At 36.4% G+C, this 15,336-nt stretch overlaps 1 protein-coding gene and 1 pseudogene across 1 annotated transcript; both read left to right on the top strand.

Moving 5' to 3' along the window:
- The first annotated feature begins 8,016 nt into the window (after positions 1-8,016).
- LOC125479145 lies at positions 8,017-8,933 on the top strand. The gene has a single exon (XM_048588184.1). It carries the CDS (start codon positions 8,360-8,362, stop codon positions 8,774-8,776), a length of 417 nt encoding a protein of 138 aa, XP_048444141.1. The 5' UTR covers positions 8,017-8,359; the 3' UTR covers positions 8,777-8,933.
- Positions 8,934-12,996: 4,063 nt separating this feature from the next.
- LOC103949769 lies at positions 12,997-15,336 on the top strand (annotated as a pseudogene).

Below are 15,336 nucleotides of genomic sequence, written 5' to 3' on the forward strand. Positions count from 1 at the left end.
CTGCTAAAAAAACAATTACTATCCACATTTCCCATGTAATAATATGGTTGTGTCGCTTTAAATTGCCTAAATAAAGGAAGCAATGGTACATGCACATGAGGATTCAGTACAAGCAAATCCTAAATTAACTTATTATCTTGTCTATTATTTCGGCAAAGAATTGTGTGTTCATTTTTTTCATCACGTAACTTTAATAAACAAATGATGACAATGCATTTTTTTTTTGCGTATTGGTTTTCAAAGTCTTTTATGGTATGCTCACTTGAAACGAGGAAAATCATGGATATGGTATGTTAAGAATTGGAGAAAGAAAGAATGAAAATAAGATCAACTACTAGTCTAGTCAACCTAGTTTCTAATGTATGATTTTGTATAGTAAATATGCCTATGACCATAAGACTTTTTAGAAATATTTTTAAAATAGTTGAAAAGGTTTTTGTTGAAAATAATTTTGGAACCAATTCTTAGTAGAAATGCAAGTAAATTATAGAAAAAACACTTAAAGTGCTTTATTCAAGGAAGCACATAATAATTAAATAAAAATTTTCCTCTAAAAGTACTTTCAATAATTTTGAAAATATTTCCAAACCGGTGAATATAATTTTTCTATTTACACTCCAAAGGCTAATCTTAGTTCACCCTACAAAATTCTTTTACACCTCAAAACCCATTTTTGCCCGTATTCAAATCCAAAACACCCACTTAAAATTTAAAAAATAAATAAACGTTGCACTCCACCACCCTTCCTCCGCCATCACTTACACTCAGCCACCCTTCCTCAAGAGATTTTAATTTCGTTGAAATCGTTCTAATTCCGATAACAACCAATAATTCGTGTAGAAATTGTCCGATAGAAATTTTGGTTTGATCTCGTTGCAAATTATACACATGCTTGTCATCACATGGTTTAGGGAGAGGGAGGGGGCCGCTTGATGGTGGTAGGATAAGAAGAAAATTGAGCGAGAGAAAGTTTTATTCAATAGTTTAAACTACTTTATAGTACGAAAAATAAACGATTACTATTAAATTAAGAAAATATTATTTTTATTTACTTAAAATATATAAAATTGGACTACCTAATAGCTGAAGTATTGAAAATTTATTTGAGAGAAAGAGAAAGGTAGTACGGGATGGAGGATGGGGGCCAGGGTGGTGAGCAATATTGGATATTTATGTTTGAAAACTGGGCTGACATTTTTTTAAACAAACAGTACGACAATTTACTTTAAATTACAACTTTACAAGAAGAAAGATTTTAACACGAGACTTCTAATGCTAAGATGAAATGCGTTTAACCAACTAAACTATAAGCTATTTGTTTTGAAGTGGCCTTAGATTAGTAGTGAACTATAACTAAAAAAAAACTCAAAATCCTAATTTAGAATAATTGGGATGTCCATTCTTGATAGGTAAACATGATATTCACATCTTTTGTTTTGGGTATGTTTGCCCACAACGCATAATTAAATGCTAACTTTAAAAAAGGACATTAAAAAAATGAGAGAATATTTTGTGTGACCGATACAATAGGTGATATAAATAGTGAAATATGTGTATTAAAAAGTTAATAACTTAAAAAATAAAAAATTTAATCACAACACGTAATATATCACTCGTGTTCTCATCACAATGAAAAAATTTTCCTAAAAAAAAAATGTTAAGAGACATGAAACTGGACAATACAGCAAGTGAGGCGGCTGTTTGGCGTTTTGCAATGGGAAAAGAGTGGATTTTTATCAGAAATAGAAAAAGAAAAAAGAAAAAGGGTCTATCTATATATGGAATTTAACCGCACAGAAGAATACTTGAAAAGCTTTGGAATATTCCAATACTGGAACATACACGTGTCAGGTTGTTGGAGCTGGACCATCTCGTCTTTATGTTTCTTAACAAACTAAATTGTAATAACTCTCAATTTCGTGTGGCTAATATGTCAATGGAGTCCCCCACATTATTTATTGCCACCGTTGAGATGTGTGGACTATTCTGTAAATAAAATGTTTGGACCCTTTTTTTATTGGGCCTTGGATTGAGCCTACTTGAATCAAAACATTGACTTGGACCGCTCCATCTTCTCCAACTATTTATCCCAACCCATGTTATAGTGTAAAACTTATTCAAGCCCAGTCGAACACACATTCATAGCTAGTTCCGCCACCGCACCAAAATAAGAAGAGAGTTTTCGGTGCATCGAAGCGCGTACATATATCATAATTACGTATGCAAGAGCTGAAAATAATTGGAGTGTGCGACAAAAACAATCACGTAACGAAAAAGATAAATATGGTTCAAATTGTTAGAAATTGGTATAGAATCCGAGAAGGATTCCTAACTGGTGTGGAAGTTCTAATTGTAATAGGTATGGGAAACTTGGACGCAAGTTTTCAGATAGGTTTAGAATTCCAACTCAGTTTAGGATTAGGTTTTTGAGTTAGTATAAAAGGGTCCTTAACGTTAGGGTACAAGAGTGGATATAGTGTGTGAGAGACTTATGAGACAAGAAAACTATTTGTGTGTGTGTTTTCTTGTATTCCTTTATATCAATAAGAAAGGTGTGCTTCCGTTGTTCATGTTTTCGTGTTGTTGATTTGGTTTGATCGAAGTATAAGTTCTACAAGTGGTATCAGAGCATTAGGTTGCGTGGTCAAATCAAAACGATGACGAAAACTGAAAGTGGAGATGATAGGGGTACTGAGGTAACCAAGACTCCGGTGCAAAGTGCTCGGTTTGAGATCGAGAAATTCATTGGGACAAATAACTTCGCTATGTGGCAGTGCGAAGTAAAGGATGTACTGATTCAACAAGGTTTACTGGTAGTGCTTGAAGACATGCCTATAACAATGAAGAAGGAGGAATGGCAGCGGCTGAATGCACATGCATGTTCCACGATCAGACTATGTCTTGGAAAAGCACAAAAATATGGTGTAATGAATATCTCATCAGCTAGAGATCTATGGGATACGTTGGAATCAAAGTACCTGAAGAAGAGTGCAGAAAACAGGCTTTATCTTAAGAGTAAATTGTATCGGTTTCAGTACAAGGAAGGAACTAAGATGATTGACCATCTTGAAGAATTTAACAAGATGATTGCTGAACTTCTGAACCTAGAAGAGACAATCAAAGATGAAGATAAAGCGTTGATTCTGATGAATTCCCTACCTGAATCTTACGAGTCGTTTGTTACGACATGGATTTATGGTAGAGAAACTCTTAAGTTTGATGAAATCTCTAGTGCAGTGATGAATCATGAAGTCCGCAATTTAGACAGACAAGAGAGAAACAATTCCGAAGCACTAATGGTAAGGGGAAGATCAAAGGAAAGAAGACCAGCAACTAAGAAGAAAAGCAAGTCTCGTTCGAGAGGTACCTCAAGCAACAGAAAGTTTCTCGATAAAGATGAGTGCGCCTTCTGTCATGAGAAAGGGCACTGGAAAAAAGATTGTCCCAAAATCAAAGCCAAGAACAAAGAGAAGAAATATGAAGACTCAGAGGCAAACATTGTCGAGGCTGACAATGAAGATTTCGTCTGTGCCCTAACTGCATCAGACGGAATAAATTATATGAATCACTGGGTGCTTGATACTGGATGCACGCATCATATGACCTCTCAACGTCATTGGTTTTCTTCGTTCAAGACCCTCACTGGAATGGTATATATGGGGGATGATAATCCATGTGCAACGAAAGGAATTGGTAGTATTAAAATCAGACACCATGATGGTGTAGTCCGAGAGCTACAAGGGGTGAGATATGTCCCAAATCTTAAGAAGAATTTAATCTCGCTTGGAACTCTTGAAGATCAAGGTTGTAAATTCTACTCAGAAAAACAAACATTGAAGGTTGCAAGAGGAGCATTAGTGTTAATGAAAGCTCCAAGAAGGGGGTTGCTTTATTTGTTAGAAGGCACCACTATTGAATCTTCGATGGCTATGGCAGCAGCAAGTGATCAATCCGATGCATCCTGTCTATGGCATATGAGGCTAGGGCACGTGGGAAACAAGGCATTGCAAGGACTTATTAAACAAGGGGTCCTAGAGGGAGCCAAAAGTGGGAAGATCGATTTTTGCGAACATTGCATCCTTGGCAAACAAACCAAAGTAAGTTTTGGCACGGCAATACATCAAACAGAGGGAATCCTGGATTATGTACACTCAGATGTCTGGGGGCCTGCAAAGAATGAATCCCTAGGAGGAAAGAGATGGTTCGTATCCTTCATTGATGATTATTCACGAAGAGCATGGATTTATATGATGAAGCACAAACATGAGGTGCTGGATATTTTCTTAGAATGGAAAACCACAGTCGAAAGGAAGACTGGAAAAAAACTGAAAGTCTTAAGAAGTGATAATGGGGGAGAGTATACGTCTGATCCCTTCTTTGAAGCCTGCAAAAGGGAAGGTATAACACGACATTTCAGTGTTAGAGAAACTCCCCAGCAGAACGGAATTGCAGAACGGTTGAATCGTACACTGTTAGAAAAGGTCAGATGCATGCTGTCCCAAGCAAAACTGCATAAACGTTTTTGGGCAGAAGCATTGAGCTATGCATGTCACATCCTAAACCGTCTTCCTTCTTCAGCTTTAAACGGAAAGACTCCAATGGAAGTATGGTCAGGACAAATTGCTCAAGATTATGACAGACTAAGGGTATTCGGGTGTGATGCTTATTACCATGTTAGAGAAACTAAATTAGACCCGAGAGCAAGGAAGGCTATCTTCCTAGGGTTTAACAGTGGTGTCAAGGGATTCAGATTATGGAGTACAGAACTCAAGAAGATTGTAATAAGCAGAAATGTGACGTTTAATGAAACCCATATGCAACTAAGGGAAGATCGAAAGATTGTGCAAGAGGTGGAGCTAGCAAAAGAACTAACTGAACATTCAAGAGATGAAGACAAACTCGACAATGAAGGACAAATCAGTGTCGATCAAGAAGAAAAACAAGAAGAGGGCAGTATGATTAATGATGTACCAGATCAAGATGATTGTATCGCCAAGAGAAAAGGAAAAAGAGAGGTTAGGCTTCCTGCTAAATTCAAAGATTGCGTCTCCTGTATAGCCTATGCATTGCCTGTAATCGAGGTAGACATCCCTACAGATTTCACAGAAGCATCAAGGAGTAAAGAAGCTAAAAATTGGCATGAAGCTATGGATGATGAGATGTTGTCACTAAAGAAGAACAGAACTTGGGATCTGGTGGAGCTACCTAGGGGAAGAAAGGCCATTGGATGCAAATGGGTGTATGCAAAGAAAGATGGAATAAATAATGCAAGTTCATTAAGGTTTAAAGCCAGATTAGTAGCAAAAGGCTACGCTCAGAAAGAGGGAATAGATTACAATGAAATCTTCTCTCCCGTGGTGAAACATTCATCCATTCGAATCCTCCTAGCACTGGTGGCACAGTTCGATCTCGAATTAGTACAATTGGACGTAAAAACTGCGTTTCTGCATGGAAATTTGGCTGAAGAAATTTACATATGTCAACCAGAAGGATACGAAGAGAAAGGAAAGGAGAATCTAGTATGCAAGCTCAACAAATCTCTATATGGTTTGAAGCAATCACCGAGGCAATGGTACTTAAGGTTCGACAAGGTTATGAAGGATTTTGGCTACACTAGGAGCCAATACGATCACTGTGTATATCACAAGAAAACGAGGAAAGGTATATATGTATATTTACTGATTTATGTAGATGATATGCTCATTGCCTCTAGTGATCAAACAGAAATCTCAAAACTCAAAACTCAGATGCAAAATGAGTTTGAGATGAAAGACCTTGGCGAAGCAAAGAAAATTTTGGGGATGGAAATCACACGGGATAGAAAGAAAGGGCTGGTGTGTTTATCACAGAAACAGTATGTGGAAAAATTGCTACACAAGTTTGGCATCCGTGATGAAACCAAACCCGTAAGTACACCTCTGGCCTCTCACTTCAAGATGAGCACGCAGTTATGCCCTAAAACTGATGAAGAAAGGACTAAGATGAAGGACGTTCCTTATTCTAGTTTGGTTGGAGGGTTGATGTATGCCATGGTGTGTACTCGACCTGATATTGCTCATGCAGTTGGATTAGTAAGCAGATTTATGCATAACCCTGGAAAAATGCATTGGGAAGCTGCTCGATGGATACTGCGATACTTGCATGGAACAAGGAGCACGGGAATTTGTTTTGAGCGGAATGATAAAGGAATCGAGAAGTTCTCTATTGGATATGTAGATTCTGACTTCGCTAGTGACTTAGACAAACGAAGATCTACCACAGGATATGTGTTTACCATGGCAAATGGTCCTATATGTTGGAGATCAATTCTACAACCGACGGTTGCTTTATCAACTACAGAAGCAGAATATATGGCAATGGCAGAAGCAATTAAAGAAGCTATTTGGACACTGGGATTAATAGCAGATTTGGGAGTTAAGCAGCGCAAGATAGATGTGCATTGTGATAGTCAAAGTGCTATTTACTTGGCGAAGTATCAAGTGCATCATGCAAGAACCAAACATATAGATGTAAGATATCATTTTGTTCGAGAGATTATAGCTGAAGGCGAGATTCTCGTAACGAAAATTGCTTCAGCTGATAATCCTGCAGATATGTTAACAAAGGTGGTGGGTGCATCAAAATTCAGCCATTGTCTGAATTTGGTGCATGTAAGACAGGTTTGATACTTGAAAATGGTGGAGCGATGGAAGCAGAAGAAGTCTCGAGGCGGAGTTCTTACCAAGGTGGAGTTTGTTAGAAATTGGTATAGAATCCGAGAAGGATTCCTAACTGGTGTGGAAGTTCTAATTGTAATAGGTATGGGAAACTTGGACGCAAGTTTTCAGATAGGTTTAGAATTCCAACTCAGTTTAGGATTAGGTTTTTGAGTTAGTATAAAAGGGTCCTTAACGTTAGGGTACAAGAGTGGATATAGTGTGTGAGAGACTTATGAGACAAGAAAACTATTTGTGTGTGTGTTTTCTTGTATTCCTTTATATCAATAAGAAAGGTGTGCTTCCGTTGTTCATGTTTTCGTGTTGTTGATTTGGTTTGATCGAAGTATAAGTTCTACACAAATATATGAAAGGAATGATTGAAATCTAACTAAAGAGAATTGTTATTGACATTAAAAAATTCTTATCGTATACTCTGTAATTTCAATATTTAAAATAAAAGTATAGTTGTGAAAAGTACATGATGAAAATTGTGAATTGTCAATAACAGTTCTAAAATATATTATTATTTAGAGATTTGATTATTCTAGAAACAAAAACCTAAACTTTAATTTACCCATTTAGGGATCATAGGGTACAACTTAATCGCACGCGAAAGACGTGATTTGCTAAAATACAATTTCTTGGGACCCATCCTCACATAACCGGACCCCGCCTAGCGTAAAAAAGGGACCTACACGCCATGTCCATGATGACTCAACCTTCCACAGACGCGCACGTGCACAAAAAATACCGCGTGGTTTCTTCCTTAAGTATCATGTTTGGCTCGGAGAACTCGAAACACTGTATGCTTGTACAGGATGAGAAATTTTTTGTTGTGACGGAAATACAGTTAGTATATCACGTATTTTTATGTAATAATGAGAAATTTTATTTTTTAAGTTATTATTTTTTTAACAAATATATCCCACCATTTATATAGCGACATGTGATGTACCACCTCGTGTGACGGTTACACTGAAAAATCTCTTATACAGAGTCCGAAAGTTACAATCCCCTACCCAGCAAGCCAAAGAATGCAACCCTCCACCCAATCACAACACTACACATGGCAGACCAAAACGAAATCAGGCAATAAAATTTGGAATGTGTTATTCACACATTTCTTTTTACTTCTCACACAGCTTTTATTGATTTATGTCCTTTAATTTTCTTCAATTCATCCTATCCGACGACAGAAAATTAAATTTTTTTATAAAAAGTAAAAAAAGTTGTGTAAATATCACACCCCTAAAATTTAGAGGCCGTGGATTCCACCCAATCGCAAGGCCACACGTGGAAAAATCCAAAACAAAATCAACAAAACTTTCCCAAATCTTTACTCCGAAACCCAAAGCAGTAACAAATTGACGAAACATACCGAAACTCAACCCGAAATCCCAAGATCCAGTAACAAAATTACCGCGCCCCCAAATACGTAACTTCTTCGGGAATCGGGAATCCGAATTCGAATGCAAATCCGAGAAGTGTCCTATTTCGGCTCCGAAACAGTTCACTATAAATAAAACAGTAATACAGAGCAAATCAAGCCACTCTGCAAATTCACAGTGAAGACTTTCAAGTCTCCGCCATAATCTTGCCGTAACGTAAAAAATTGCGTCAGGAATTCTTCAAAGTTTCGTTTTTTCTCGAGAGGTTTTGTTATGCAGTCGGTGGAGGCGAAGCGGGTTTCGGAGCCGCAGGAGGAGGTGGTGGTGGTGAAGTGCTACTGCTGCGGTTTGGCGGAGGAGTGCACACCGGCGTACATAGCGACGGTGAAGGAGAGGCACCGGGGCCGGTGGATTTGCGGACTCTGCACTGAGGCGATCAAGGACGAGAACTCGAGGTCACCGAGGAAGATTAGCACGGAGGAGGCGATGAAGCGGCACGTCAGCTTCTACGAGGAGTTTCGGATGTCGAGTCCTCCCGCGAACCCGACGGAGGATCTGATATCGGCGGTGAAACAGCTGTTGCGGCGGACTCTGAACTCGCCGAGGAGGGAGAGGCTGGGCGACTGCCGGCCGGCGATGGTGAGGTCGAAGAGCTGCTTTGCGACTGTCGGGAAGGCACAGGGAAATTGATTGACTGAGAAACTATAAACAAGACTAATGGAGATTGTAGGATAGAATGAGAAACTAATAATACGGATTAGTGATGAGATTAGTGGAATTGGGTTAACCGATAAAGTAAGATTTTTTTTACTTGATTAATTAGGTTTAATTGGTTTTTGGTTTTTGATTAATGAAGTGGATTAGTTCTCATACTTGATCTAAATGTACATGTTCTTTCTTTTAATCCAAGTTTCTTTAGATACATGCTTCTGTTTTTTGTTTTTAGTTATTTAATTTTATATTGGTAATTAAACTAGACACACAAGACATAAGAGTGTGCCTTGGAGTGTAAGTTTTGTGCCCTAGCTAACTGCAAAGTGAGTTTTTTGGTGGGTTTTGTTCCGTGGCAATTAACGACTCTCAAGTAAACAGCGACGGGGTGTATGAATTCTACAACGTCATTATCTTTGATTTTTTGCCATGTCTTCTGTTAACTCGTATTCCATATTTTTTCCTAGTCTCTTTCCAACCCTTCCTTTGTCTTCCTCTACCCTTATGCCTTGAATCTTCGTCTCATAGTCGCATCTTCTAGCCGGAGCATTAGGTCTTCGGTTCACATGTCCAAACCACCTAAATCCTAATCTCTTGTTTGTATACACAATTACGTATTTATTTCTGACGTTTTCATTCAATGTGTTTTTTTTATTTTTTATTCTTTGTTGATGTGTTAAGTCATGCGATGATAAAAATATACAAACTAATAATACAGAAGTTGAGTTGAATATGGTCATCTGGTAATCTGGTGGATTGGTGGTTGTACTCTTGTAAGCTTGGAGCATTATTTTCCATAGCATGCATCAGTGTTTGTGTTTGGGTACAATTTTAAGACTTCTATAAATTTTAATGACACTCTTAGCGGACCCCTAACCTTGATTTGGCTGAAGAAATTATCATCAAAGGGTGTTGTTTTCATGATGGAATATTTGGAAAGCGGAAATTCCTTGAAAAGAATTGCATCAAACCAACCAAACTCGCATGTGCAAATCATAAAATCCTACCATACAATTGTATTGAATTAGAATGTTAATATTATTGGCACGCAACTAGTTTAGACTCTCGTACACTCTTTTTATTTTAACTTCAAAATTAAATGAATCAAACGAAAAGAACAATATTAAACAATAGTATGTAAAGAAAAAATTGAACGGTCTTAGTTATTATTTTTATATATTATTCTCTAATCAATAGAAAATTTTAACTTATATTTTCCATATATTCAATAAAATTTGTAATTTTTTCAAAAAAAAAAAAAAATTGTAATTTAGATCTTTCCCCAACCATGATCGCAGATAAGATATGCCCTGAAAAAACCAACAAAATCTAAATGATTTGAATTAGTTAAATTTTAAGAGCTTTAACGAAGGCCCTCACAAAACAAAAATTTTAACCACAAAAGTAACAAAACTGAAAGACAGACCTAACAATAAAATCAAAGCCCAGCACAAGGCCCATGAGGACATTGCCAGCCCGCGCATGGTTCACATGCAGGACAGAAAATCATCAAAAAAATCCAAGGAGCAACGACACGACAGTTTGAGCAACACTGTGCTTTAATAAGGAAATTTAAAATTACGAAAGAATTTCAAAATGATCAAAATAAAAATGATAGAATTTCATTCATTAAAATTTGTGAATGTTTTTATTTGGTTAACCTAAAGGAACAATGAAATTTGATAACGAAATTGAATGTGTAAAGAATCATTAATATATAAATGAAATGTGCCAGTAGTGATAGTGGTGGAGGCGACGGTGATGATGATGGTAGGTCGTGACGGTGACGATGATATGAATGGTGACAGCAACAGGGGCCACAACAACATGTGATAGTGGCAGTAGCTGTGATTTTGATGATGATGATAAATGGTGATGGTGGTGATAGGTGGTGGTGGTGACCACTCATGGTTGAGTTTATTTATTTATTTTTTAAGTCTCACTTATAAAAACTCGAAACCGATACCTAGCTATATGAAATTTAAACTTGAAAATTAGAGATCTCAAATTCCAATTATTTTTTTTTCACGCGAAAATTCTAATTTTTGATTGTTAATCTGATTCCCCCAAAGTTAAAGAAAGCAAATGTCATGCCATGTCATTATAGTACACTTGTTTTCTAGAAGATAAACATAAGCAACACCAAATTACCTGCCATGGCAACTCCTGCAATTTGTTATCCCTTCCACATACAATTTTTCACTGATCTCTTCCACATATTTGATAATCTTCATCGTTAGTATGTTTGTTTATTGGAGTTAATTTGGTTCCTTTTTGAAATTTCACCACTGGTTTGAAGGTATTGTTTGAACTACAATTGTAAATTTTTCATGTCCAAACACACAAAACAAAGAAAGCAAAATACAATGTTTACCAACCAATGCATATAATTTCTCAAAAGCCAATAGAGAAACAAAAGTAAATTCAATGGTGTAATCAGTAACAGAAACGTTTTTAGCCAAAATTGTTTATAAGATTGTCATAACTTCTCACTTTGGTCTTTAAGATTTAAAATCGATAGAAGTAGTTTATGAGATTATCCACCGTCAATCATTTCGGCCATTCTGTGAAAATCTCTATTAAATTAAAGAAACCAGTAATCCAAGAGGAGGAGTTGATTTGATAAGAATAATTTCAATTGAACGATAATTTCTCACATAATGACTAAAATGTTTTACAATAAATAATCTCATGAACCACCTCTATTGATTTTAAATTTTAGCGACTAAAGTAAGGATAAAAACGTAACAAAAATAGACGATCTGGGGTGCATGAATGTGCACAACTTGTGCAGCAAAAGGGTACATACGATATTCAGAATAGTTGTAAAAATGCCCGCTTTTCTCAAAACAGAAAAGTTGTTTAATTGATCTTGTATCTAATAGTTCCTATAAAGACGATAAAATATATTTATATATTTATTCTATAACGATATATTTACACTAAGGGATGAAAGAATAAATTAATATCAAACTCATCATTTGAGATGTTCGAATCTAAAAAAATTTTCACTTACAAATGCAGAAAAATATCAATAAATTAGGAGTGCATTTTTGCCCACTCCTTAAGTGAAAGTGATACTCACCCTAGTGTTGATTGCCGTTAAATTATTTTAAATTTCGAAATTTGTTTGTTAAATCAATTAAACCAAACAAATCTAATTTTTTACTACTTATTACAACTGAAACCCCATTGGAAAAGTTGCACAACCCAACCAACAAATAAAGAAGACGTACAATACCAAAGCTTGGCAATGCTCCAGATGAAAATTTACAAAAGAAAAGAGATCAGACGATTAAGGTAAAATCTAAAAACATAGCTATGGTTTATCAAAAACGATAGCATGATTTTACTGATAAACAAAAAATTATAAGCGGTGCTGACATAGATTAGATACGTAAACTCCATAAACAGAGCTATTATTTGAATACGAATTACGAAGTAATAATTGCTACTTAGTATTACGGTTTCTTGGTATTCATTTTCACTTGTAAGTGGGAGGTCTTAAGTTCAATTCTAATCAAAGACGAATTTCAAAGTGCACTTCCTTTCCTTTAATGGACAAATATCGTTTGTTAAGAAAAAAAAAAAGTAATAATTCACCAAAAATAAAAAGAAGTAATAATTGAAAGCTTGTCTTTCATAAATGGTATGGAATGAAGGCTTTATTTTTTGGAAGAGGATCCTCAAAGTAATAATTTGAACGCTTGTCTTTCATGAATAGTAAGGTAATGAAGGCTTTATTTTTTGAAAGAGGATTCTCTCTGGATTTACTTTGTAGAGATCTTAAGGATCCTCACATCTTAACAATTTATTATACATTGTATGGTTAGTTTTCGTCAAATACTATTGTGTTTAATTTTAAATAAAAAAGTCAATTATCAACCGCACAATACACAATGAATTACTAAGATGTGGGATTCCTAGGATCCCAACAAAATAGATCCGGATGGGATCCAATTCCTTATCTTTTTGGAAGTTTTAATGAAACACTCCCGGTAATGTTCATTTTTAATAAAAACCCACATTTTTACCTTTCCTTAGTACTATTCACTACATATTTATTTATCATTTGTCATTTTTTCTTTAAAACTAAAGTTTTGAACTTTTAATTAGTTCTCCGTATCTTTCTTTTTTCCTTTTTTGTGGTGCGAGTTGGAGTTGGCCTTCAAAAAACATGACAGCACACCAACCATTCTACTTTATTTGACTTGGAATAATCATATAAGCTGGATAGAAGAGAGGCAACGCTACAATCATTCTGCATTTCGTCTTCTTCATTTCTTTTTCCACCGTCAATAGATTGCGAACGCTGAAAAAATGGCTGACGAGATCATCTCCATGCTATTGGATCGGCTGGTTTCAACAGTTTACGAGTACGTTGACAAAGAGGTAAAACTTGTTTTGGACTCCAAGAGAGATGTTGAAGAATTTGCTGGCAATCTCAAAGCTATTCAAGCTGTTCTAGAGGACGCGGAGCAAAGGCAAGTCAAGGACGCCAGCGTGAGAATCTGGTTGGATCAGCTCAATGCCATATCCTTCCAAATGGTCGGCGTGTTGGACGAGTGGAACATTGAGATGCTGAGACAACAAGTTGAGCAGCAAGAACAAGAAGGTGAAGATGCTGTTGTTTCTAACAAAAAGAAGAAGGTAACTCTCTCTTTTTCCCCTAGCTGCTTTTGTTTTCGCAAAGCCAAAGAGGTGATTTTTCGCCGTAACATTGCGAGTAAGATAAAAGATTTGAACGATAAGTTAAGTGTGATTGATGAGCAAAGAAAAAGGTATGAGTTTCAACACATAGAAAGAGGCATTCAAGAATTACCTGAACGGCAGAAGACTTCATCTTTTGTTGTCATGTCAGAGGTATTTGGTCGAGAAAAGGTAAAAGACATTCTGCTAACAAAGTTGTTGAGTGATGGTGGAGAAGATCGGAGGGGGCTCCTTATCATCCCTATTCTAGGGATGGGAGGAATGGGAAAAACAACTCTAACCCAACTTGTTTATAATGATGACAAGGTTAAGGCCTATTTTGAAAAGAGAGTGTGGGTTTGTGTCTCAGATCCTTTTGATGAGATTAAGATTGCCAAAGCTATAAGCGGTGATGATGCCCAAAGCTTAAATGAGTTGGAACGCGTCTTGCAACGCATGTCAACAACCATCGAGGGTAAAAGGTTTCTCCTTGTCCTAGACAATGTGTGGATCCACGATCGTAAAAAGTGGGAAAAATTAAGGGCAACACTAATTCAAAGTGGTGGTCATGGTAGTAGAATATTGATGACCATAAGACAACACGATGTTGTTGATGCGATGAGAGCAAGCAGTGACGTGATCAATTTAGGAGAGTTGAGTGAAGAATAATGTTTATCAATCTTCAATTACATGGCGTTTGCTGATACAAAAGTAGAAGAGTCCAAGGCGTTTGAAGATATTAGTAAAGATATTTGTGAAGAAATGCAAGGGTTTACCTCTCGCTGCTAAGGCTTTAGGCGGTCTCATGTATAATAAGAAAACAAGGAGGGAATGGCTAGATGTTTTGAATAATAAAATATGGGATCGAGAAGAGATGGAGCAAGAAGTTTTGCAACCACTTTTTCTAAGTTATTATGATTTGGCCCAGCAATCAAATGTTGCATTTTGTATTGTGCTAGTTTTCCTAAAGATTATAATTTTGAGAGGGATGAGTTGATTAATCTTTGGATGGCACAAGATTATCTTAATTCAAAAGGAAATAAAGATGAGGGAGAAGTTGGTCGAGAAATTTTTGATAACTTAGTAGCACGGTCTTTTTTTTTAAGATTTGAATAAAGATAGTGTCAGTGGTAAAGTTATAGGTTGCAAAATGCATGATATCGTTCATGACTTTGTGCAATCTCTCACCAAGAACGAATGTTTGATCATCGATGTTGAGGGTGTTGACAATGAAATAGAGGCATTGGGTGAAAGGGTTCGTCATTTGACCTTAACCTTAATGTCAAAACTTGGTAAGCCACTCCCACCTTCTAATACATATTACAATTGCAAAAATCTACGTTCACTCACAAAAATCTCACGCTCATATTCTGGTTTTATTGCGAAAATAGACTCAAATTTTATTCTACAACTGAAATGTCTTAGGACATTAAATTTGAGTGGCAATGGCATAAGTGAAGTCCCAAAGGAAGTTGGTGAATTGATACATTTGAGGCATATTGATTTATCATGGAATGATGGTTTGAAGATACTGTCGGACAGTACATGTGAGTTGTACAATTTGTATACCTTGCGCCTTTGTTATTGCAGGTCACTTGAAAAACTACCTGGTAACATGGGAAAGTTAATTAGCTTAAAGTACCTTTATGTTTATGGCTGTAATTGGCTGAAGTACTTGCCAAAAAGGATTCGGGGATTAAAAAAATTAAAAAGAATTGATGAGAGTGTTGTGGTTTGTGGTGACGATAAGGACAGAGCAGCATTACAAGTGGGAGATATGAGAGTCTTGGACCTTGAGGGCAGTCTCACCATAAAACTGAAAGGGAATGTGAAAGATGAGATGGAGCTTG

Source organism: the organism of the source record quoted next, unplaced genomic scaffold (genome assembly GCF_019419815.1).
Source record: "Pyrus x bretschneideri cultivar Hongxiangsu unplaced genomic scaffold, Pyrus_bretschneideri_v1 Contig28, whole genome shotgun sequence".
NCBI lineage: Eukaryota > Viridiplantae > Streptophyta > Magnoliopsida > Rosales > Rosaceae > Pyrus > Pyrus x bretschneideri.